This window comes from Scomber japonicus, chromosome 9 (assembly GCF_027409825.1).
Source record: "Scomber japonicus isolate fScoJap1 chromosome 9, fScoJap1.pri, whole genome shotgun sequence".
Taxonomy (NCBI): domain Eukaryota; kingdom Metazoa; phylum Chordata; class Actinopteri; order Scombriformes; family Scombridae; genus Scomber; species Scomber japonicus.
The window spans coordinates 1,143,334-1,168,986 of NC_070586.1; the positions used below are offsets into that span (position 1 = coordinate 1,143,334).

At 41.0% G+C, this 25,653-nt stretch overlaps 1 protein-coding gene and 1 long non-coding RNA gene across 2 annotated transcripts in view; both read right to left on the reverse strand.

Annotated features, from left to right (window-relative positions):
• Nucleotides 1-9,475: 9,475 nt before the first annotated feature.
• On the reverse strand, nt 9,476-18,343 carry LOC128364794 (uncharacterized). The gene is made up of 3 exons (XR_008321784.1): nt 18,249-18,343; nt 15,918-16,076; nt 9,476-9,489 (listed from the first exon to the last, which is right to left on the reverse strand). It is a non-coding gene; the product is annotated as an uncharacterized LOC128364794 (long non-coding RNA).
• Nucleotides 18,344-25,043: 6,700 nt separating this feature from the next.
• LOC128364786 (NACHT, LRR and PYD domains-containing protein 12-like) overlaps nt 25,044-25,653 on the reverse strand; it is a 13,606-nt gene continuing 12,996 nt past the window's right edge. Inside the window, exon 11 of the mRNA XM_053325399.1 lies at nt 25,044-25,259. Coding sequence (XP_053181374.1) covers nt 25,247-25,259 — 13 coding nt within the window. The 3' untranslated portion in view covers nt 25,044-25,246. The remainder of the gene's footprint in view (nt 25,260-25,653) is intronic.

The following is a 25,653-nucleotide window of genomic DNA, read 5'->3' on the forward strand; positions in this document are numbered from 1 at the left end:
TCAGATTCTTTTATTGTGTTTTTATTTGTATTTATTTAGTGTTCTTATGTGTGAAGGACTCTGGACCAATGATATTGTGTTTAAAGTGATATAAATAAGTTGAAGTTGATGCATCAGCAGCTTCACCATCGCTGGCTACAACACCAGCAGCATTTCAGAGTAAAAGTCAAATGTTGAGCTGCATGTATTCTGCTGTCATTTCACTGATTACGTTATTTTATTTAGCGTCGCTGTCATTATGACTATGACAACATGATGTAGATGACAGGTGATGTGATCTACAGGCTGACTGTGTAGTTATTCTATCATATTTACAATATGATTTTAGAAGCCCCTTTTCTTCTGAAGATGAATTCATTGACCTCTTTTATTCATCCTTTAACAAGGTCTACAGATATATCAAATGAAGGAGCACGTTGATCTTCAGACTCAGGTTATTTATTAATGATGTCATGTACTCAGCAGACATGTGAGGTCATTATCAGCTCCTCTTCAACATCTAGACTGTTGGTCATCTACAGCATCCTGATGGCTCTTCAATAAATGACAGATGAAAGGTGTGTAAAGCTAACAGCTATGGTAAGCTCTGCATATAACTGGTGGTTGGTGCTTCGTGTTTAGTCTCACCATTCTTTAGCTGCTCTCTAATCTCTGGTCACTGCTGAGCTCCTTGGAGCTTCCAATCATCTCTGACTTCTATCATCATTGTATGTTACTGCCTAGTTTAATAAGTACAAGTTAGTCCTGATCTCTAGCATTGCTGGCTATGGCCCATCATGCAACAGGGCAGACTGGACAAGTTCACATTGGTAGCTGTTCAACTCATCATGCCCGTTAGCATCGCTGCTGCTAATGGAGCTCTGGTTTTATTATATCGGCTTATGATTGACATGTTTATTATTCTAAGTGTGCAATAAAGAAACCTGTCATGCTCATTATTTAGTTTCATCTTAGATTATTATTATTATTATTATTATTATTATTATTATTATTGTTGTTATTATTATTATTATTATTATTCAAGATAATCCTGAAAATTATGAACCAAACAGTGAAGGATGTGAATTAAATAAAAATAAAACAATCTATCAAAGTTACAGTCAGTGAACTCACCTCAGAGTCAGTTTACAGTTTGGACTCTCCTGTACAGCATACAGAAGCTTCTCTGATGAATCAGACAGTTTCAGTCTCAGGTGCAGCTCTGTCAGATGAGGGTTGGACTTCACAGCTGAGGTCACAACTTCACAGTCAGTGCCTGAGAGTCTAAAGTCAGTAAGTCTGTAATGACACAAATATTACAACATATTATCATGAAGTGGCTCAAGGTTCAGACTAACAAGGAGAACACATGTTTGAATCTCAAAAACTAAAATAATGTATTAAAGTAAGTTATTAACAAACTAAATGTAAACTCCATGTGTAATGTGTAGAATCAGTAGTGTAGGGAAGTGCATGGATGAGGGGAAATGTGTGCTAGACAATAACAAACACATGAAGCAAAGAAAGAAAAGAGATGTTGCTGGTGGAAGAGAGAGGGAGACACTGAGCAGGCCAGCTTTGATAAGGTGATCCAGCCCAAAGCCCAGCTGATGCTTCAGCCTGATGACTCCATTATTAGTGCTGGAAAGGAGCCTCGGGGTGAAGAGTCATCTAGCTCTCCCATACGTGCACGTAGAAACGTGATTAAAACTTTAAAACGGAGGAAAACTTGTCCTCTCTGGAAAAACACCAAACTATTTTTACATAACATGTAAACTTTTCAAACTATGAGCAGTCAAACGAGGAGTGGAAATCACTTTTTCTTCAAAGTTAGAGTGGAAGCGGCAGTTAGCTTGAGTGTGAGAAGCAGTAAAAAATGACCTCAATTTTTATTTTTAACTCGAGCTCACGGCCAAACCGTAAAAAGGAGAGAAATATTTTTTCATCAAAATGTAGACATAGGTGTTGGGATTCATAAAATGTGACGTTGACAGGCGGGGTCTGCACAACATTTAAACGGGGGGGGGGGGGGGGGGGGGGGGCGAGACCGGTAGCAATACCTGTCTCACTCCCCACTAACCCTAATGTAATCATCTTTTTTTTCCTAAAGAATCTCACTCTGTGTTCACACTGAGCTTACTCGCTCATTTTAAGGAATATCTGAATAAAATAAACACTGTCAGAATCTGCCGGCTTCTGTGTCTCTCACAGTGTTTTCGGTTTTTGGACAGGAGTTACGGTTTTCTCACAGTTTGCAATTGTTCGGGACCTTGTCAGAAGCCAAATTCTCTCAACTTAACATCCCTGAAAATATGAAGTGAATGTTAATCATATTTAAGCATAAATAATATTTATTTAAACTTATTAATTAAAGTCTACTTCATTTTTTCCACAGACAGGAACATCACTGTTATGAAATTATTAAGTAAATCTTCAAATCATTTAGAGAGTAGATTTTATTATACTTTTTATTTTAAATTACTTGGTTGTATGAAATTATATTATGTACATTTTGTTCATCTTCTATTGATAAATGTTGAATCTTTTTATACACCACAAATCATATAACTACAATACAAAACAATACAACTATTTATTTAGTCCACAGTAAACATGAATTAATCACTCCATTCACATGAATGAACCAAACAGTGAAGGATGTGAATTAAATAAAAAGAAAACAATCTACCAAAGTTACAGTCAGTGAACTCACATCAGAGTCTTCAGTTCACAGTTTGGACTCTCCTGTACAGCAGACAGAAGCTTCTCTGATGAACCAGACAGTTTCTCTAGTCTCAGGTGCAGCTCTGTCAGATGAGGGTTGGACTTCACAGCTGAGGTCACAACTTCACAGTCAGTGTCTGAGAGACTAACAGCGGTAAGTCTGTAATGACACAAATATTACAACATATTATCATGAAGTGGCTCAAGGTTCAGACTAACAAGGAGAACACATGTTTGAATCTCAAAAACTAAAATAATGTATTAAAGTAAGTTATTAACAAACTAAATGTAAACTCCATGTGTAATGTGTAGAATCAGTAGTGTAGGGAAGTGCATGGATGAGGGGAAATGTGTGCTAGACAATAACAAACACATGAAGCAAAGAAAGAAAAGAGATGTTGCTGGTGGAAGAGAGAGGGAGACACTGAGCAGGCCAGCTTTGATAAGGTGATCCAGCCCAAAGCCCAGCTGATGCTTCAGCCTGATGACTCCATTATTATTAGTTATTATAAAGTTGAGAGATAAACAGGAAACAAGAGGAGAGAGATCAGTGGAAGCATCTTAACCAGTAAGCTACCAGAACACTCTCAGTTCAGCTGATGCTGTCTCACTGTGCTTGAATGAAACAATCATTCTCATCACTCTCTCTCAGACCTGCACACTTTAATCTTTGTTTAGCTTTAATCTTGCAGATGAAGGAGAGAACATGGAGTTACATTGAGGCTTCCATAATGTGCACAGTGTGTGTGTGAGCTCTGATCCCATGTCTGTCTCCACTAAGTTAACATGAGGACATCTTGATTAGAAAACCACTTTTACTGTCCACTATGTTTAATGTGACTGCAGGATATTTAGACTCAGTTCAGCTCAGTGAACAGTTCCAGTTGAGAAAGATCATCTCTCTTTGCTACCTGCTGCTGTCAGGTTCACATCCATAAGCAGCTACATTTACTGCCTGTTCACAAACACTAATGAAACTAATAATCAAAGATGATTCAGATCTTATTTTAAAGCCTGCTGAGTAAAATCAGGTATTACCTGTATGTCTGATTATATATCATGTAATAATAACTTTACTGCTTTCACTGATAAATGTAAAATACTGATATATGTTGTGATAAAATGCTGCTGTAATAAAACCTCAACCACAACCTCTAAAGTCCTTCATGTGTTTCACCAGGTTTGAATGAATCCTCCAACACACAAAGGAAGAGAAAGAGAAGAAGACACTGTCAAATCCAATAATGACTAGAAATAAATAGAATAACTGTTCATTAACTTAACAGCTATAAACATCAACATTATTTAAACTCAACATTTAAACAGCTCAACAACATCTGAGACTAAATATAACTGACATGTTATTTCACATATAAACAAGTAGAGCACTATTTTAACTATAATAATAATGTTATATTATTTATATTTGAAGAACTAAACTACTAATCTACACTGATTTATAATGTTAATCACATCTGGACTTACTGAGCCTTTCTGCAGTTCCTCACAGCTGGGATCAGTCTCCGTCGTCCCTGCTCTGATGTGTTGTACTTCTTCAGGTCCAACTCATCCAGAACCTCCTCTGACATCTGCAGCATGTAGGCCAGAGCTGAGCAGTGGATCACAGAGAGTTCCTTCTTTGGTCTGTTCTCTGACTTCAGGAACTCTTGGATCTCGTGATGTACTGAGCGGTCGTTCATCTCCATCAGACAGTGGAAGATGTTGATGCTTCTGTCAGGAGAGATATCACGACTGTTCATCTCCTTCAGTTTGTTGATGACTCTCTGGATGGTTTCTGGAGTGTTGTCTGTCTGACCCAGCAGGCCTCCTAAGAGACTCTGGTTGGACTCCAGAGAGAGGCCATGAAGGAAGCGGACAAACAGGTCCAGGTGGCCATTTTCACTTCTCAGAGATTTCTGCATGGCTGCCATCAGGAAGACATCCAGAGATGAGTAATCTTCTTTTTCATCTCCCAGGAAGTCCTTCAGTACCTTTGTCTTCCTGCTGGTGTAACAGTGGTACATGTAGACTGCAGCCAGAAACTCCTGAACGCTCAGATGAACAAAGCTGTAGACTGGTTTCTGGAAGATCACACTCTCTCTTTTGAAGATCTCTGTACAAACTCCTGATAACACAGAGGCCTCTGTGACAACAAGACCACACTGCTCCAGGTCTTCTTGGTAGAACATGATGTTTCCTTTCTCCAGTTGTTCAAACGCCAGCCTCCCCAGCTTCAGAAGAAGGTTCCTGTCAGCCTCCGTCAGCTCCTGTGGACTCGTCTCATGTCCCTCATAATACTTGTTCTTCTTCCTCTTTGTCTGAACCAGCAGGAAGTGTGAGTACATGTCAGTCAGGGTCTTGGGCAGCTCTCCTCTCTGGTCTGTAGTCAACATGTGGTCCAGAACTGTAGCAGTGATCCAGCAGAAGACTGGGATGTGACACATGATGTGGAGGCTCCTGGATGTCTTGATGTGTGAGATGACTGTTCTGGACTGCTCTTCATCACTGAATCTCCTCCTGAAGTACTCCTCCTTCTGGGCGTCAGTGAAGCCTCGTACTTCTGTTACCCTGTCCACACATGAAGGAGGGATCTGATTGGCTGCTGCAGGTCGGGAAGTTATCCAGACGAGAGCCGAGGGAAGCAGCTTCCCCTTGATGAGGTTTGTCAGCAGCACGCTGACTGATGACTTCTGTGTGACATCAGACACGACCTCACTGTTGTTGAAATCCAGTGAAAGTCTGCTTTCATCCAGGCCGTCAAAGATGAACAGAACTTTACAGCCAGCGAGCTTCTCTGCTGTGAGCTTCTGTAATGTTGGATAGAAAACATGGATCAGCATGAGCAGACTGTACTGCTCATCTTTGATCAAGTTCAGCGACCTGAACGAGAACAGAATCAGCAGACTGATATCTTGGTTGTTGGAGCGCTGTGCCCAGTCCAGAGTGAACTTCAGCACTGAGAAGGTTTTTCCAACGCCAGCGACGCCGTTCATCAGAACCACTCTGACTCTGTGTAAGACTTCACAGATGTCCTGATCCTTGGTTGGAGCGTCATGGAGGGTCTTCATCTTGGAAGCTGTTTCAAGCTGCCTCACCTCATGTTGGGTATGAACCTCTTCAGTTTCCTGTTGGTCAGGTAAGACTTTAAAGATGTCCTGACACTTGATTGTAGCGTCATGGAGGGTCTTCATCTTGGAAGCTCTTTCAAGCTGCCTCACCTCATGTTGGGTATTAACCTCTTCACTCTGTCCCTCTGTGATGTGGACCTCAGTGAAGATGCTGATGAGGAAGGTTTTAGTTCCTGCTTCATCAGTTCCTTGAGTCACACATTCACATGTGCTGCTCAGACTGATCTGATGTTCATCTAAAACCTCCTGCAGACCACTTTCTGCTGAAAGAGAAGAAAAAAGGTAGAATGAAACAGAAATCAGTGTGACTGTTAATGTTCAGTAGGATAGAGGAGGTAGATTCCTGTTTTCAGAGATGATGACATCAGCAGACAGATCTTCAGTCTTACTTTGTACAGTGCTGGTCTGACTGTCTGTCTGCAGTCCAGCTCTGGTTCTGGATCTTTTTCCACACTGGGGACAGGAGGAGTCTCCTGATGAAGCAGACTGGTCCCAGTATGAGGTGATGCACAGTCTGCAGAACCAGTGTCCACAGCTGGTAGAGGCTGGATCCTTCAGGATGTCCTGACACAAAGAACAGCAGGACAGCTGCTCCTCCACAGAAACAGCCCTCCTCTTCCTCTCTCTGTGGACATGAACACATTCTTTATGTCACATGACATTAGTGGAGGCCAACCGACAGCTCACAAGCTGCATGCAGCTCTTTCCCCACATAAACAGTCCAGACTGTCAGTATTTACACACTTACACACTTTCTGTTCTTCAGCCTCTGAGATTCAACACATTCAACTTGAAATAAAATAAAATAAACTATAATCACAAGAGTTCAACAGTAATTAGACAGAGACAACAATGTGCCAGCAAAGGCAGAGAAGAAGAAGAAGACTGCAAGCTAGTAAACATGGATGTGACAAACTACAATTCAAATGATTATTGTGGTTATTAATGATTGCATAATAAACCTGTGCTGTGTGAAGTTTAAGATGGCTCCATGTCATAAAGAAGACTGTTATAAAATAAAAGCCACCAGGAGATGAAAATAAAGGCTTTTATTAAAAATACAATAATATATAAAAGAACAATGTTTATAACGTAGATTATCAAATGATATTAAACTGAATCATCTTCAGGTCAGTTTACAGTAGAAACAGTCTCTTACTTTGTGTCTGAGGGTCCAGGTTCATTACTGAAGTCTGGAGGACGACCTTTAGACTGGTCACTCTTCATAGACAGACAGCTGGATATTACAGACTCTGCTCCGTCCTCCTCTTCCTCCTCTTTCTTCATCTTCTGGAGTCTGAGAGGTAAACCAGTAACACTGGAGACACACACACATACACAGTATAATAAACCCAGTCCTGCCTCTCAACTTAGTAGCTTCTTATTAGTTGACATGACTTTAACTACAACCATGTGTGTTTCTAGTCATCACAAAGAGAAACTTTGACTCTGGTTTAAATCCAACAAACAGACTTCAGATAAACATGTGTGTGCTTCTTAACTGTGACTTCTCTCTATTTAGAGCTCAGCAGTGAGTCACGTGACATCGCTGTGAGGACGCACAAACCAGGAAAACAACAACAGGAAACAACGTTTAACACCTCAAACTCTGTCATTTCACATTTAATCAACTAAACAATGAATGTGATCAATAATCATCAGATTGATCAATAATGACAGTAATCATTATTTACAGTCCTGATATTAACACTCACCTGCCTCACACTGTGTTCCTGCTTCTGCTCTGATGACTGAAGAGACTTTCACCTTTACTCCCTACCTGTCTGCTCCTCCCTTCTTCTTTATTAGAAGTCACATGAGTGTAGTTTATGATCTTTGTGAAGCTTTATGACTGTTGGTCAGCTGTTTGGTACAAACAGACACAAAGACTTCCTCACTGTAGTAAAAACACTTATTGTCCAGTAAAGGTGTGTTCTGTGTGAACAGATAAATGTGCAGCTACAGTCCACAGGGAGACTAAACTAAACCCTCTGACAGTAATGATCATAATACTGGAACTCAGACTGGGTCACCAATGTTCCTCTGACATCAACAACTGTCACACTTCCTGTCCAACTCCTCACCTCAATATACACAAACTACAAGAAAACCTCTTTATTTTGTTCTCTATCAGTAATAATATATATAACAGTCTTATTGTAACCAGAACATATATCAGTGATGAAAGGAGGTTTCTACTACAGTACTAGTACTACAGTATGTTTACTGGTTCTCCTAGCAGAAGGACTAAATACTGCAGAGTCCCTCAGTATGATCCAATCCTCTAACAACATTTCTACAAGACACCAAAAACAAAAGAGCTCAAATGTTTTGCTTCTGTCATTTCATACTTATATCTACTTTCTGTCATTTGACATTTACATACACAAATAAAACAGTCTAATGATGGAAAGTTATTTGTCTTTGAGCTCTTTGTGACAGCAGATCAGGTTTGGCTGCTATCAAAGTATTACAGTATAACAGAGTAGTTAGAAACACAGAGGCTCCTCTTCCTCTTACTGACTGATCCAGAGAAGCTGTACTGATGTGATGTGTTGTAGTACTCAGCACAGCCACCAGAGGTCAGTGTGTACTGGTGGAACAGGCAGCTCAGAGTGTGTGTGTGTGTGTGGGGGGGGGGGGGGGGGGGGGGGGTTAACATTACAGGACTAGTACAACAGAGAAATGCTTCTGACTGTGTTTGGGAGTATTTTAGGTTGAACTACATGATTTGATTGAAGTGTCAGTCTGCCTCCACCTGCACATCATCAGTGTTCAACCTGCTGATTGGTCCTCAGGTCCTCCAGCAAGGTGAGTCTATCTCTGCTCCTGTCTACTCATTATTCTATCAGATACAAGTATTTAAACCCAGACACACTTTAATAAGTAGCATCAATAAAGTCAGCAGCTTCCCTCTGTGATGTATTCTATGCATTGGTACTTTGTCACCTTTCTTGTTAGTTTTTAACGCTTTTGTTTGTTTGTGTCTGTTTTTCTTTACTCTTCAGTTTTTATGTTGTATGTCTCACTGTAGGAGGAGCACTCAGTAAGCCCTCATGGCTTTTATTGATCCTTCTGCACATTTCTCTTTTGTTAGTTATTGTTTTCTTTTCATCATCTCAACAAGTTCTGCATATATCACTTTTCTTGTATTGTGTATTATTTTTCTTTCTGTGCAATAAATAAACGATATAAACTAAAAACTAGAGTCTGATGATTGTATGAAGAGTTTTCACAACTCAACATGATGGATGGAAATCAATAGAGATATTATTTTATTCCACATGTTCTTCTTTCCTGTTAAACCTGCTGCCTACATTACCCACAATGCAGTGCTACTGGATTCCCTCCACCACATAGATCTGACTTTTATAAAATAATGAAGTCAATGCTCAGACTACAAAAAGATAATAAAACAAATATTGTTGTAATGTAGATTATCAAATGATATTAAACTGAATCATCTTCAGGTCAGTTTACAGTAGAAACAGTCTCTTACTTTGTGTCTGAGGGTCCAGGTTCATTACTGAAGTTTGGAGGTTCAGGTTCAGACTGGTTACTCTTCATAGACAGACAGCTGGATATTACAGACTCTGCTCCGTCCTCCTCTTCCTCCTCTTTCTTCATCTTCTGGAGTCTGAGAGGTAAACCAGTAACACTGGAGACACACACACATACACAGTATAATAAACCCAGTCCTGCCTCTCAACTTAGTAGCTTCTTATTAGTTGACATGACTTTAACTACAACCATGTGTGTTTTCTAGTCATCACAAAGAGAAACTTTGACTCTGGTTTAAATCCAACAAACACACTTCAGATAAACATGTGTGTGCTTCTTAACTGTGACTTCTCTCTATTTAGAGCTCAGCAGTGAGTCACGTGACATCGCTGTGAGGACGCACAAACCAGGAAAACAACAACAGGAAACAACGTTTAACACCTCAAACTCTGTCATTTCACATTTAATCAACTAAACAATGAATGTGATCAATAATCATCAGATTGATCAATAATGACAGTAATCATTATTTACAGTCCTGATATTAACACTCACCTGCCTCACACTGTTTTCCTGCTTCTGCTCTGATGACTGAACAGACTTTCCCCTTTACTCCCTACCTGTCTGCTCCTCCCTTCTTCTTTATTAGAAGTCACATGTCTGTAATTTATGATCTTTGTGAAGTTTTATGACTGTTGGTCTGCTGTTTGGTACAAACAGACACAAATACTTCCTCACTGTAGTAAAAACACTTATTGTCCAGTAAAGGTGTGTTCTGTGTTAACAGATAAATGTGCAGCTACAGTCCACAGGGAGACTAAACTAAACCCTCTGACAGTAATGATCATAATACTGTAACTCAGACTGGGTCACCAATGTTCCTCTGACATCAACAACTGTCACACTTCCTGTCCAACTCCTCACCTCAATATACACAAACTACAAGAAAACCTCTTTATTTTGTTCTCTATCAGTAATAATATATATAACAGTCTTATTGTAACCAGAACATATATCAGTGATGAAAGGAGGTTTCTACTACAGTACTAGTACTACAGTATGTTTACTGGTTCTCCTAGAAGAAGGACTAAATACTGCAGAGTCCCTCAGTATGATCCAATCCTCTAACAACATTTCTACAAGACACCAAAAACAAAAGAGCTCAAATGTTTTGGTTCTGTCATTTCATACTTATATCTACTTTCTGTCATTTGACATTTACACACACAAATAAAACAGTCTAATGATGGAAAGTTATTTGTCTTTGAGCTCTTTGTGCCAGCAGATCAGGTTTGGCTGCTATCAAAGTATTACAGTATAACAGAGTAGTTAGAAACACAGAGGCTCCTCTTCCTCTTACTGACTGATCCAAAGAAGCTGTACTGATGTGATGTGTTGTAGTACTCAGCACAGCCACCAGAGGTCAGTGTGTACTGGTGGAACAGGCAGCTCAGAGTGGGGGGGTTTACATTACAGGACTAGTAAAACAGAGAAATGCTTCTGACTGTGTTTGGGAGTATTTTAGGTTGAACTACATGATCTGATTGAAGTGTCAGTCTGCCTCCACCTGCACATCATCAGTGTTCAGCCTGCTGATTGGTCCTCAGGTCCTCCAGCAAGGTGAGTCTATCTCTGCTCCTGTCTACTCATTATTCTATCAGATACAAGTATTTAAACCCAGACACACTTTAATAAGTAGCATCAATAAAGTCAGCAGCTTCCCTCTGTGATTTATTCTATGCATTGGTACTTTGTCACCTTTCTTGTTAGTTTTTAATGCTTTTGTTTGTTTGTGTCTGTTTTTCTTTACTCTTCAGTTTTTATGTTGTATGTCTCACAGTAGGAGGAGCACTCAGTAAGCCCTCATGGCTTTTATTGATCCTTCTGCACATTTCTCTTTTGTTAGTTATTGTTTTCTTTTCTTCATCTCAACAAGTTCTGCTTATATATCACTTTTCTTGTATTGTGTATTATTTTTCTTTCTGTGCAACAAATAAACAATATAAACTATAAACTAGAGTCTGATGATTGTATGAAGAGTTTTACAACTCAACATGATGGATGGAAATCAATAGAGATATTATTTTGTTGCACATGTTCTTCTTTCCTGTTAAACCTGCTGCCTACATTCTACATTCAAACTCTGTCATTTCACATTTAATCAACTAAACAATGAATGCGATCAATAATCATCAGATTGATCAATAATGACAGTAATCATTATTTACAGTCCTGATATTAACACTCACCTGCCTCACACTGTTTTCCTGCTTCTGCTCTGATGTGAAATGGCGTCTGACTGACCACTTGAAACTTTAACTTCCTGTCTGTTTGTTCCTCCTTCTGCTTTACTGGAAGTCACGTGTGTGTGTGTGTGTGTGTGTGTGTGTGTGTGTGTGTGTGTGTGTGTGTGTGTGTGTGTGTGTATGTGTATGTGTGTGTGTGTGTGTGTGTGTGTGTGTGTGTGTGTGTGTGTGACGGTGAGTGAGGGGGGTGATCACAGCAACTTCAAAACATTTTTTCCTACTTTTAAATATGAATAAAAAATACACTTGTGCTTAATAACTGCAGCACCTTGGTTCAACTGAGGTTGTAAATCACACTGTTTTCCTGCTTCTGCTCTGATATGAAATGGCGTCTGACTGAACACTTTCACTTTCGGTGCTCCTCCCTGTTTAGTCTGCCCCGTCTTTACTGGAAGTCGTGTGTGTGTGTGTGTGTGTGTGTGTGTGTGTGTGTGTGTGTGTATGTGTGTATGTGTGTGTGTGTGTGTGTGTGTGTGAGAGAGAGAGAGAGAGAGCTCTAAACTTCTCACATGCTTTCATTTCAATAAATGTTTAAATGATTCAATATTTCAGCAAAAATCAAAGATTAGAGAAAAAGTCCAAAACCTGAAAACACATTAGTGTATCAGAACTTAGTTTTTTTTTCTTTCCCATTAATCATCTCAGCAGCCCTCACATTTATCTGCTGACCCTTTGGAGGGGCTGAAGTGGCTCTGGTTCATTCTTCAGGAGGAATTTGTTAAAGTATGACGTCTGTAAATGTAAAATGACTTCCTGTTGTAAGTCTGGAGACATTACATCTACGTCAAACTTAAAGTAGAACATTAGTTAGACAACAATAATAATAATAATAATAATTAAAGCTATGAGTAGTGATGGTTGTGCTCGTTTGATGTTACTGCAGAGCAACTTGTTGCATCAACACATTGACCAGAGAACAGCTGACTGTCACTTCCTGTGTCCACTATGTGGCGCTGTGAAAAGTTGAATGCTTTGCAATCATTTGATATTATTTGGTGTTGACTTCCCTTAAAAGGTACTGAGTACTGATACTCAGCCTGTAAAATACAAACATTACATTTATATTTAATGTACGTTTAACTGGATATCTGAACTGTGTGGACGCCTGCAAGGCTCCCAGCTGAACACACATGAACATGTTATCTATTCTAAACATGAACAAGTGCAAAGCTAACGTTAGCAACCAGCTACCAAACTGCTATTTATCTGTCCATTGTTTATATAAACCGAACATTCAACAACAATACAAATCTTCCTGTTGTTACTCTGCTCAAAGCTTTAGTGCAGCCATGAGGAGACGCTGATACAGTTCCTCTTTAGAAGATCCTCAACAAGCAAACTCTGGACAACTGGTGACTTCCAGGAAAAGTCTGGATAGCAACGAGGGACGACTGGTGACACTGGAAAGACAGATGACCTCCAGGAAAGTTTAGCATGTGTGCCCGAGGCTAGCAACCTCAGGCACAGCACTCACAAGAGGACACCAAAACTACAGACCACGATACAGAACAATACCCCCAGAGAGAGGGGGGGGGGGGCAGTAGACTCAGTGGTAACAGCCAGGACTGAAACATGACTAAAGAGAGTCCAGTGCACCAGAAGTTAAATGCCACAGTGGCAAAGTCTGCAAGAACATCAACAGGCTGAAGATGCATCAACCCAGTGTGGAGAAAAGGTAACTCTGGTGCAGCTGAGGGGGGCAACACCAAGCTCCTCCTTACCTCAGAACTACACAACAGACCACACTGATGCCTCCTGCCAACCTCAACCTGCAAGAGAGAGTTAAATGGCCCAGGATGAGCAGCAACGTGGAGTGACAACAACTAGATGAGGAACTAGACAAAATCCTGGAAGCTGATGACAGCAATCACCTACAATATAGCAAAGGAGCGCTTTGGCACAGAGGAAAGAAAGAGCACCAGCACAAAAGCCACAGAAGAGGAGAGAGAGCCCATTAAAGACCTAAACTCTGGGCTCAGAGACCACCTGTGCAGACTGAGGAATGCCCAGTTCATCAAGGACTCCTACAGGTTCACTAAGGCCTTGCTGGGGGAAGCTAGATCCAGCACACTAACTCTAGCTCTAAGGAGAAGGTTGAGGAACTCCTCAGGGCAGGGACCAGGACCTGGTTGACCACCCAAAGATGAGCAGAGAGACACTAGAGAACCACCCCAGAAGGAAGCGGAAGAGGTGGTAAAGAAGGCCAGAACAGCATCTGCCCCTGGACCAAGTAGCCTGTCCTATAAAGTCTACAAGAAATGCTCACTATTAGTACGCAGGCTGTGGAAGCTCCTCTGGAAAATATGGGCAGAGGGCTGCTTTGTGCTGAAGGAGAAGGGAGTCCAGTGTAGAAACATCTCTCTTCTATGTGTGAAGACCCAGATGTTCTCAGTCTTGGTGAGACGGATTACAGCCTACATGATGGAGAATGACTGCATAGTCATCAGTCCAGAAGAGCGGGGTCCCAGGGTTCTCTGGGTGCCAGGAACGAACCACCATACTGAGCTGGCTGATACATAGGAACAAGGGCAACCTAACAATAGTCTGGCTAGACCTACCCAATGCATATGGCACTTTACTCCACAACCTCTTATCACTGCATCAGCAGTGGGGGCCAGGGGACCAGAGACTTCAGTTGGAGACAGGAAACCCCCAATAAGAGGATTTATGGATGACCTCACCATAACAACCACATCACATGTGTAGGCAAAGTGGATCCTGAAGACTCTGGAGAGCTGGCATCATGGTCAAGGAGGGTCTTCTAGTCTAAGAAGTCAAGAAGCATGATGATCAGGAGGGAGAAGGTGACTGAAGTCCATGGAGAAGTTATCCCAACCATCAAGGAGAACCCCATAAAATACCTGGGAAGGTACCTGATGACACCAGCAGTGACAAGAATAACATCTACACAGAAAAACAGGCAGATGAATGTCTGAGGAAGATCGATAGATAAAGTCTACCTGGCAAGTTTAAGTCCTGGATTTACCAGCATTGATGTGGCTCCTAACAGTCTATGAAATGCCAAAGACTATGGAGGGGTGGAGAGGAGAGTCAATAAGTCCCTCCCAGCCTCACAGCTGTGGGGCTCTACATCACATCAGACCAGATCCAGCTCCCATTCTCATCTGTGGTGAAAGAGTTCAGGGTTGCAAAGTGCAGGGCGACGATGATGCTCAGAGACTCATCATTATGGCCAGTGACCCCTTCACCCGGAGACACTTCACCGGGTTGAGTCCTTAGCAACCACCATAGCAACGATAAACACTGATAACATTTCGTAATAAGAACTGACAAACTACAGTTTGTTTATGGTTACTATATGAAGCTTTGGACAATATATTGTACATTTATCGGCATAAATGTCATCAACAGGCATTTTAAAGACTCTTTCCACCTGCCGTGACGCCGGGTGATCTTTTCTCAATGAAATATAAAAAGGTGGGAGGGGGCCGAGGGCCGGGGTTCCCTTCTGGGAGCGCATGGCGTCACTGGGGATTGCCTCCTAATGTAAGCGCTTGTTTCACAGCCTTATTATTATCATCATATTGTGTATCTGAGCTGCAGATACGTGTAGACCATAGACATATATACGCTGTAGACAACTATGAGCAGAATATTGAGACATGAACGTTTATTTCTCTTTTTATTCCTCACAACAAGTTACATTCACTGAGGATCATGGGTAGGCTAAAGTAGCCACTTAGGCTAATGTCCAAAGCAGCAGAAACAAAACGTATTTCTCACAATCGAAAGTGAAATAATAAAAACTGATGGTCATAACATTCAGCCAACATTTCGGCGAGTCATCCAAGACACTTTCTTGTTTTTATGTTAAGAAATGTTGAGGATATAAATAAAGTCGTCAGTGAAGTAGCCGGTCTTTCCGGGACATATAAAGACACAAAAGGGGTCACACCTCCTGGTTAAATGTTTAATAATATAGCGTTTATATTTTTAAAGTAATATATAATATTCGTGGATTACTGGATTTTAATCAATAGATTAAATTTCAGGGCTATTTTAAGAACAGCCGTGAGATTTGGTTGCGGAGGCGCACTGATCACTTGTGTCACTGCATGTAATTAGATTCGTACGATATCATACGAACAGAAGATGAGAACGGCCTACTCCACCACACAGATCTGAGGTTTATGAAGTAATGAAGTCAATGCTCAGACTACAAAAAGATAATAAAACAAATATTGTTGTAATGTAGATTATCAAATGATATTAAACTTAATCATCTTTAGGTCAGTTTACAGTAGAAACAGTCTCTTACTTTGTGTCTGAGGGTCCAGGTTCATTACTGAAGAGTGGAGGACGATATCTGGACCGGTCACTCTTCATAGACAGACAGCTGGATATTACAGACTCTGCTCCGTCCTCCTCTTCCTCCTCTTTCTTCATCTTCTGGAGTCTGAGAGGTAAACCAGTAACACTGGAGACACACACACATACACAGTATAATAAACCCAGTCCTGCCTCTCAACTTAGTAGCTTCTTATTAGTTTACATGACTTTAACTACAACCATGTGTGTTTTCTAGTCATCACAAAGAGAAACTTTGACTCTGGTTTAAATCCAACAAACAGACTTCAGATAAACATGTGTGTGCTTCTTAACTGTGACTTCTCTCTATTTAGAGCTCAGCAGTGAGTCACGTGACATCGCTGAGGACGCACAAACCAGGAAAACAACGTTTCAACACCTCAAACTCTGTCATTTCACATTTAATCAACTAAACAATGAATGTGATTAAAAATCATCAGATTGATCAATAATGACAGTAATCATTATTTACAGTCCTGATATTAACACTCACCTGCCTCACACTGTTTTCCTGCTTCTGCTCTGATGTGAAATGGCGTCTGACTGAACACTTGAAACTTTAACTTCCTGTCTGTTTGTTCCTCCTTCTGCTTTACTGGAAGTCACGTGTGTGTGTGTGTGTGTGTGTGTGTGTGTGTGTGTGTGTGTGTGTGACTGTGAATGAGTGGGGGGTAATCACAGCAACTTCAAAACATTTCTTCCTACTTTGAGATATGAATAAAAAATACACTTGTGCTTAATAACTGCAGCACCTTGGTTCAACTGAGGTTGTAAATCACACTGTTTTCCTGCTTCTGCTCTGATGTGAAATGGCGTCTGACTGAACACTTTCACTTTCGGTGCTCCTCCCTGTTTAGTCTGCCCCTTCTTTACTGGAAGTTGTGTGTGTGTGTGTGTGTCTGTGTGTGTGAGAGAGAGAGAGAGAGAGAGAGAGAGCTCTAAACCTCTCACATGCTTTCATTTCAATAAATGTTCAAATGATTCAATATTTCAGCAAAAATCAAAGATTAGAGAAAAAGTCCAAAACCTGAAAACACATTAGTGAATCAGAACTTAGTTTTTTCTTCTTTCCCATGAATCATCTCAGCAGCCCTCACATTTATCTGCTGACCCTTTGGAGGGGCTGAAGTGGCTCTGGTTCATTCTTCAGGAGGAATTTGTTAAAGTATGACGTCTGTAAATGTAAAATGACTTCCTGTTGTAAGTCTGGAGACATTACATCTACGTCAAACTTAAAGTAGAACATTCGTTATACAACAATAATAATAATAATAATAACTTAAAGCTATGAGCAGAGATGATTGTGCTCGTTGTTTGATGTTACTGCAGAGCAACTTGTTGCAGCAACACATTGACCAGAGAACAGCTGACTGTCACTTCCTGTGTCCACTATGTGGCGCTGTGAAAAGTTGAATGCTTTGCAATCATTTGATATTATTTGGTGTTGACCTTAAAAAGGTAGTGAGTACTGATACTCAGCCTGTAAAATACAAACATTACATTTATATTTAATGTACGTTTAACTGGATATCTGAACTGTGTGGACGCCTGCAAGGCTCCCAGCTGAACACACATGAACATGTTATCTATTCTAAACATGAACAAGTGCAAAGCTAACGTTAGCAACCAGCTACCAAACTGCTATTTATCTGTCCATTGTTTATATAAACCGAACATTCAACAACAATACAAATCTTCCTGTTGTTACTCTGCTCAAGGCTTTAGTGCAGCCATGAGGAGACGCTGATACAGTTCCTCTTTAGAAGATCCTCAACAAGCATGATGATCAGGAGGGGGAAGGTGACTGAAGTCCACAGAGAAGCTCTCCATCTACTGCAAAGAGGACCACACACACACTCTCTCTCACACACACACACACACACACACACTCACACACACAACTACTCTCACACACACACATGTACATATACACACACAAACACACACACCTACTCTCTCTCACACACACACACACATTTACACACACACACACACACACACACACACACACACACACACACACACACACACACACACACACACAAACACACCTACTCTCACACACACATATATACACACATATACACACACCTACTCACACACACACACACACAAAAACATACATATACACACACACAAACACACACACTTACTCTCACACACATATACATATACACACACATAAACACACACACCTACTCACACACACACATACATACATGATGAGGAAACATTAGAGATCCTAATGAAGACAATTCAAAGCAAACAAAGGTCCACTTACTCAACTTCTTCCTATGAAGGTTTTCTCTGTGCAGCTCTCTGCTGTCTGGACCAGGTCTGTTTCATAAAGAGCTTCGTCAGGTTGCTGTCACTCTGAGACAATGAACACCAATAAAAGCATAAAGCAGCTCAGAGCTCAAAGATCAGCTGTACATTATATATTGGTCCAGCCCACAGCTAACTCACTGAATCCATGGCAGCGCTACACTTCCTGTGACATCACCCAGAGCATCATGGGAACTGTAGTCCATCACTGAGAGCATGATTCCCCAAATCAGATGAAGACCAGGAACAAAGAATAATAACAGGAGTAATGTTGACTGCAGGGGCGGTGCCAGACATCATAGACATCCGGGGCTTAAGCCTGGTCTTCCTAGGGGGGTCCAGGGGTTTGAAAAACAACCCCTTAAGTCTATCAGACCATCAAAATCAGATGAGGAGTTAATAGAAGATAAGAGTCAGCGCTCTGCTGCCATCTAGTGGACAGACTCAGTGTGAGCGATCTGCTGCAGACTGAGCCAGGAACAGAAAGTTGAAATGATAAAGAATGAAGAATTCTGTTATATTATCAATATAATATGAGGAGAAACTAACTAACTAACTATATCTATATCTATATATATATATATATATATATATATATATATATATATATATAGTGTACAGTGTGACATGTCTACGACATGTGAATGTTATAACATTTTGACAGACTTTGTTTGATTTCTTTCTACTAAAACAATAACTACATATTATTGTTATTATAATTAATATTATTATTATATGTTATGTTAATTATTTTCTGATGCTGTCAAACATTGACTAACATCAGTGGTGTTTGTGCCGAACAGATAACGAACAAAACCAGCAAAACATTCACTACAAAGTTCTCACGTAAAGTTTTATTGACATAAACTGACAAAGAAAAAACAATGAATTTAAACTGAGGAAGGACTGAGGTGAAGTGAGAACAGCTGATCCATACTTTGCTGTATGTTTTAAATTATTTCAAAAGTCACATTTGAATTGAGTTTTTACAGATTGACGGAGCTGTCAGACTCATCAAAACTAATTAAAGTTGAACTAAACTAACCCAAAAACCTGAAAGTGTTTCATGATGTTATAGTTGAACTGTCACATTAAATAACAGACAGTGTACTATGATGTGTGTCAGGGAGAGGGGAGCAGGTGGACCCAAATGTAAAAGACTGAAGGTGAAAGCAGGGCTGCAGAAAAAAGCTTTTATTCTGGGAACATTCAGACAAGAACAGATTTTCTCTTATGGAGGTAACTTCAGGCTTAACTCTGGGTTTTCCGTCCTACGACACTGGTTCACTTCTTACCTGGTAAATCACCATGGTAACTGATGCTGAACGGCTAACCTGCTCCGGGGTAAATCACCATGGTAACTGATGCTGAACGGCTGCTCCGGGGTAAATCACCATGGTAACTGATGCTGAACGGCTAACCTGCTCCGGGTAAATCACCATGGTAACTGATGCTGAACGGCTAACCTGCTCCGGGTAAATCACCATGGTAACTGATGCTGAACGGCTAACCTGCTCCGGGGTAAATCACCATGGTAACTGATGCTGAACGGCTAACCTGCTCCGGGGTAAATCACCATGGTAACTGATGCTGAATGGCTAACCTGAGGGGTATTGCACAAAACCAAGATAAGGGATTAAGCCGGGATATGTTTATCCTGTGTGGATAGTCATCTTTATCTCAAATGTTCTATATTTTTTAAGACTGACTCTCTTTCCTCCCTCCTTCTCTCTTTCTTTCCTCCCTCTTTCCTTTTTTCCTCCCTCCCTCATTTCCTTCTTCCTTCCTCCCCCTTCTCTTTCTTTCCTCCCTTTTTCCTTCTTTCCTCCCCCCCTCCTTTCCTTCTTCCTTCCTCCCCCTTTTCTCTTTCTTTCCTCCCTCTTTCCTTCTTTCCTCTCTCCTTCTTTTCCTTCTTCCTTCCTTCCTCCCTCATTTCCTTCCTTCTTTCTTCCCTCCTCCCTCCCTCCTTTCCTTCCTCCCTCCCTCCTCCCTCCCTCCTTTCCTTCCTCCCTCCCTTCCTACCTCCTCCCTCCCTCCTTTCCTTCCTTCCTTCTTCCTTCCTCCCTTCCTTTCTTGACTCAAGGAGGGTTACTAACACTACTCACTATAACTTTGTCTCTATGTTTATATTTACTAACACTACTCACTATAACTTTGTCTCTATGTTTATATTTACTAACACTACTCACTATAACTTTGTCTCTATGTTTATATTTACTAACACTACTCACTATAACTTTGTCTCTATGTTTATATTTACTAACACTACTCACTATAACTTTGTCTCTATGTTTATATTTACTAACACTACTCACTATAACTTTGTCTCTATGTTTATATTTACTAACACTACTCACTATAACTTTGTCTCTATGTCAAATTGTCCCCGTCCGTTTTAACTGTTCCTTTTTTCCTTCTTTCCTTCTCTCTTTCTTTCCTCCCTCTTTCCTTCTTTCCTCCCTCCCTCCTTTCTTCTTTCCTCCCATCCTTCCTTCCTCCTTTCCTCCTTTCCTTCCTTCCTCCCTCCCTCCTTTCCTTCCTTCTTCCTTCCTCCCTCCCTCCCTCCTTTCTTTCCTTCCTTCCCTTAATTCCCACCTTCTGTCTTTCTTTCCTCCCTCCTTTCTTCTTTCCTTCATCCCTCCTTTGTTTCCCTCCTTTCCTTCCTTCCTCCCGCCTTTCTTCTTTCCTCCCCTCCTTCCTTCCTCCTTTTCTTCCTCCCTCCCTCCTCCCTCCCTCCTCCCTCCTTTCCTTCTTCCTTTCCTTCCTCTTTCCTCCCTTCCTCCTTTCCTTCTTCCTTCCTCCCCCCTTCTCTCTTTCTTTCCTCCCTCTTTCCTTCTTTCCTCCCTTCTTTGTGTGTGTATCTGTGTGTGTGTGTGTGTGTGTGTGTATATGTGTGTGTCTGTCTGTGTGTGTGTGTGTTTGTGTGTGTATGTGTGTGTGTGTGTGTGTGTGTATATGTGTGTGAGTGTGTATGTATGTGTGTGTGTGTGTGTGTGTGTGTGTGTGTGTGTGACTATCAATGCAGTGAGTGTGAGAGCAAAGCGTCCTGATAGCTTTGTGTTGCTGCTTATTAGACCAATCGCTGCACATCTGCTACATGAACAGTTTTATTATCGACTTCTTTTTAGAACATTTCTTCAGCATCATTTAACTTTGAACGTGTTTTGGGCCAGTTGTTGTTGGTTGGGGCAGCCGAGTCATTTCACATATTTGAACAATTAATAAACCTAATAGTTACTTTTCCTGGTAATCAATGACTTTGACATTCATGTAACTCAGGTAACTCCCTCCTTCCTTCCTTCCTTCCTTCCTTCCTTCCTTCCTTACTCCTCCCTCCCTCCTTTCCTTCCTTCTTCCTTCCCTCCTTCCTCCCTCCTTTCCTTCCTTCCTTCTTCCTCCCTCCCTCTCTCCCTCCCTCCCTCCTTTCCTTCCTTCTTCCTCTTTTCCTTCTTCCCTCCCTCCTCCCTCCCTCCTTTAAAATGAGGAAGGAACGAAGGAAGGGAGGAAAGAGGAAGGAAGTGAGAAAAAGGAGAGGAAAGAAGGAATGAGGAAGGAGGGAAAGAAGGAAGGAAGGAAGGAGAGGAAAGAAGGAAATGAGGAAGGAACGAAGGAAGGGAGGAAAGGAGGAAAGAAGGAAGGATATGAGGAAGGAAGGAAGGAAAGAAGGAAGGAAGGAAGGAGAAGAAAGAAGGAATGAGGAAGGAAGGAAAGAAGGAAGGAAGGAGAGGAAAGAAGGAAATGAGGAAGGAACGAAGGAAAGGAGGAAAGGAGGAAAGAATGAAGGAAGGGAGGAAAAGAGGGAGAAAGGAAGGAAAGAAGGAAGGTAATGAGGAAGGAAGGAGAGGAAAGAAGGAAAGGAGGAAAGAAGGAAGGAAGGGAGGAAAAGAGGGAGAAAGGAAGGAAAGAAGGAAGGAAATGAGGAAGGAAGGAAGGAAAGAAGGAAGGAAAGAAGGAAGGAAGGAAGGAAGGAAGGAGAGAAGGAAGGAGAGGAAAGAAGGAATGAGGAAGGAAGGAAGGAAGGAAGGAAGGATGGAAGGAAGGAAGGAAGGAAGGAAGGATGGAAGGAAGGAAGGAAGGAAGGAAGGAAGGACGGAAGGAGAGAAGGAAGTTACGGTAATGAATGACTTTGACATTGATGTAACTCAGGTACTTTTTGGGAGAAGTAATGAGGAACTATAATGAATGACTTTTTCAAAGTAACGTGGCCAACACTGCTCACCTCCTGTGTGGTCCTGCAGGTGTTTGTCTGGATGGGAAACTCCCTCCTTCCTTCCTTCCTCCTTTCCTTCCTTCTTCCTGCAGGTGTTTGTCTGGATGGGAAACGAGGCGCGTGAGGAAGAGAAGACCGAGGCCGCAGCTTCAGGTGAGAGAGACTGGAGGTTAGACATGATGTGGACCAGGTGAGGACAGGTGAACATGTAAGCAGGTCTAACTGTCAGACTGTCATGTAGCTGTAAGGTACCTGGAGAGCGACCCGGCCGGCAGAGACCCCTGCACCCCCACGGTGACGCTGAAGCAGGGATTTGAACCGCCAACCTTCACCGGCTGGTTTCTGGGCTGGAACCGGGACTTCTGGACCGTGGACCCGCTGCAGCGCACCATCGAGAGCCTGCAGGTGTAAAACATGTGACCCAGTGTTTCCATATGATAAAGCACCTCTACATCATATATACACCTACCTGTCTACCTGAACAGCTGTCTGTGTGTCTCTCTCTGTGTGTGTGTGTGTGTGTGTGTGTGTGTGTGTGTGTGTGTGTGTGTGTGTGTGTGTGTGTGTAGTGATCATGCTCAGTGGTCACATGTTCAGATGGAACCATTTTTGAGGTACTTGTACTTAACTGTAGTATTTCCATGTGATGCTACTTTTTACATTTCAGAGGGAAATCTAGCAGTGAAAGCATAGAAGTATTATGAGTGGTAGTTAAAGCATTGAGCTCTATAGAGGTTTGGCTCCTCCGTGTGGACGCAGACTGAACTGCAGCTTCCATCATTCTAATAGATGAGATATATTTCTGCAGCATGTACATGTGGATAAAAGAGTATGCAGAGGAGATCATGGCAAAGATCAAGAAGGTTGTGTCAGATGAGAGCAATAGCTATGATAGTGTTGAATGTTTGTTATGTAAGTGTAGAGATTATTCAATTTACTTTTGAGGCAGCACAGCTAGAAATATACATATTGATAAAAAGGCAGGTTCATGACATTTGGATAAATCAGTACTCTATTAAAATGTTGGAACGCAAATGTAGATGATATGCAGTTTGTTGTTGACGCTTATGTATGCATTGTTTACATGATTTCTTACATGTGAAAAGCAGAAAAGGAGCTGGGATTGTTAGTTACTGCTCAAAGAGAAGCATCAAAGGACGGGAAGATTAGTGCAAAACAGCTATTTAGAAGTCTAGGCAAAGTGTATTTACATAACAGAGATGTGTGTGCTCAAGAAACTGTATGTAGGTTAACTAATGTCCATCTGTAGGAATGTTCAAAGAAAGTTGTATTATACCTACAGGGGATAATATAGTTAAAATGAGTTTGCCCTGAAGTGTGTTGAAGCAAAAGGCAGAGTCACATATTATTGTAAGTCTTTACATTCACAAATGTAAGTTTAATAATACTGCCTGGATGATCAGATTCATTAAACAGAATGTGGAATTATTCTGATTATTTCTCATTTATACACAAAGACAGAAAAATAACTTCAATAAAAATAGATGTTAAACATGAAGCTGAAGCTCCACACAGGATAAAAATGCTGACTCTTCATTTATTTCCACGTTTATTAGAATTAGGTCTTTGTTTATTATCAGCATGGTCCCACCAGCCTCCCTTCAGACCAGTAGAAAACTGTACAGCATATAAAAGTGGTAGATCACTGGATATGTGAGTTAGAAGAAGTGATTTAAAGGAAGATAAAGACTTATCAAACAGGTTGATCCAGAGCCCTGACAGCAAAGACCAGGCTCCATATTTATCTGTGCTGATAATCAGCACTAATTCATTTCCCTCCACTCAGTGTGAAGTTAGAGAAAAACTAATGGAGGCTTTATTTATTGAATGATTGATGTGTTTAAACTGCTGATGGCACAGATAGATTTCAAAGAGCTGTAAGGACACATAAGTCAACAGGAGGTTCAGCTGGAGATGAGTTGGACAGTGGAGAAGATACATTTCATGTTTTTAATCAAGTTGTGTCTGTTTGCATCATTATCGCTGTGTGCACTGTTGTACAATACATGCAAGATGCTTCACTAATGTAGAAAACTAGATGGAAAGGATGTGATTGGATAGGGCTGGATCACATGATCTCACCTACAAGTTTAAATGATATAGTTATTGTTAAACACACACATTGTTAAAGAGATATAAACTGTTCATTTGAACATATTTCTGTATATTAAAGCTGGATACCTTTAATATTTACACACTGAGACTCTGAAAAGTCATCTGGAGCCTTTTAAAGTCATCAAATCTTTAAATCAATCCTAAAACAAACAGCTAAGCAGTGATGATAGAAATGGAATAAAACAGTAAACACTGTTGGGTTGAAGATTAAAACGTATTATTGTTGAATAAGGAGACAGAACACACATTATTTCTACTCTGCTGCTCTGACTGTGGTAAACCAGCCACATCTCACTCTCTCCCAGCAGTAATCCTTCTCCTGCTGAAAGTCACAGTCAATTCTCTTCTGCTTCATTCATTAGTTTTAGTCCTCGTTAACTCTCAATGTGATTCTGAGACGCTTGATAAATATGAGCCCAGGCTCACAGTCTGACTTATAACACCTGTTTTTATCTTCAGCTAAATCCAGAGATAACTGTTCAGTTTGGACTCAGTTAAGAGACTTAAGTGAAGACCACAAAATCCAGATCCAGACTCCAGATGGATCATCAGGATCCAGCTGATCCTCTCTCAACACTCCTGGATGTTCACTCTCACTCTGACAGAGATCAATCCTTCCATCTGATGAGAGAAGAAGAAAGAACAGAGGAGATAAATGAGTGTTTAGTGAGACTCACTTGATCAGCTGTCAGTCAGTGATGCAGCACATCCAGTATAAAGAGCAGCAGGGACTTCAGTCCTGTTCAGACCAGAAGTGGAACAGCTGTGCAGCGTAGCTTGCTTCCTTTCAGCTCTCATGTTAACGTGTTGGAGTGAACACACTGAGCTCCAAGCTCACACACCTGCACACACTTTTACTATCAAGTGTGTTTCCTCTGCAGATTTCACTCAAGTACACAGAGGAAATAAAGTGCTGAGAGTCATGAACACATCATTACTGCAGAAACAGAGACATTCACTCATCAGTTTACTGATGGATTTACTGCTGATACATGTCAACTCTTATCAAAGTTTA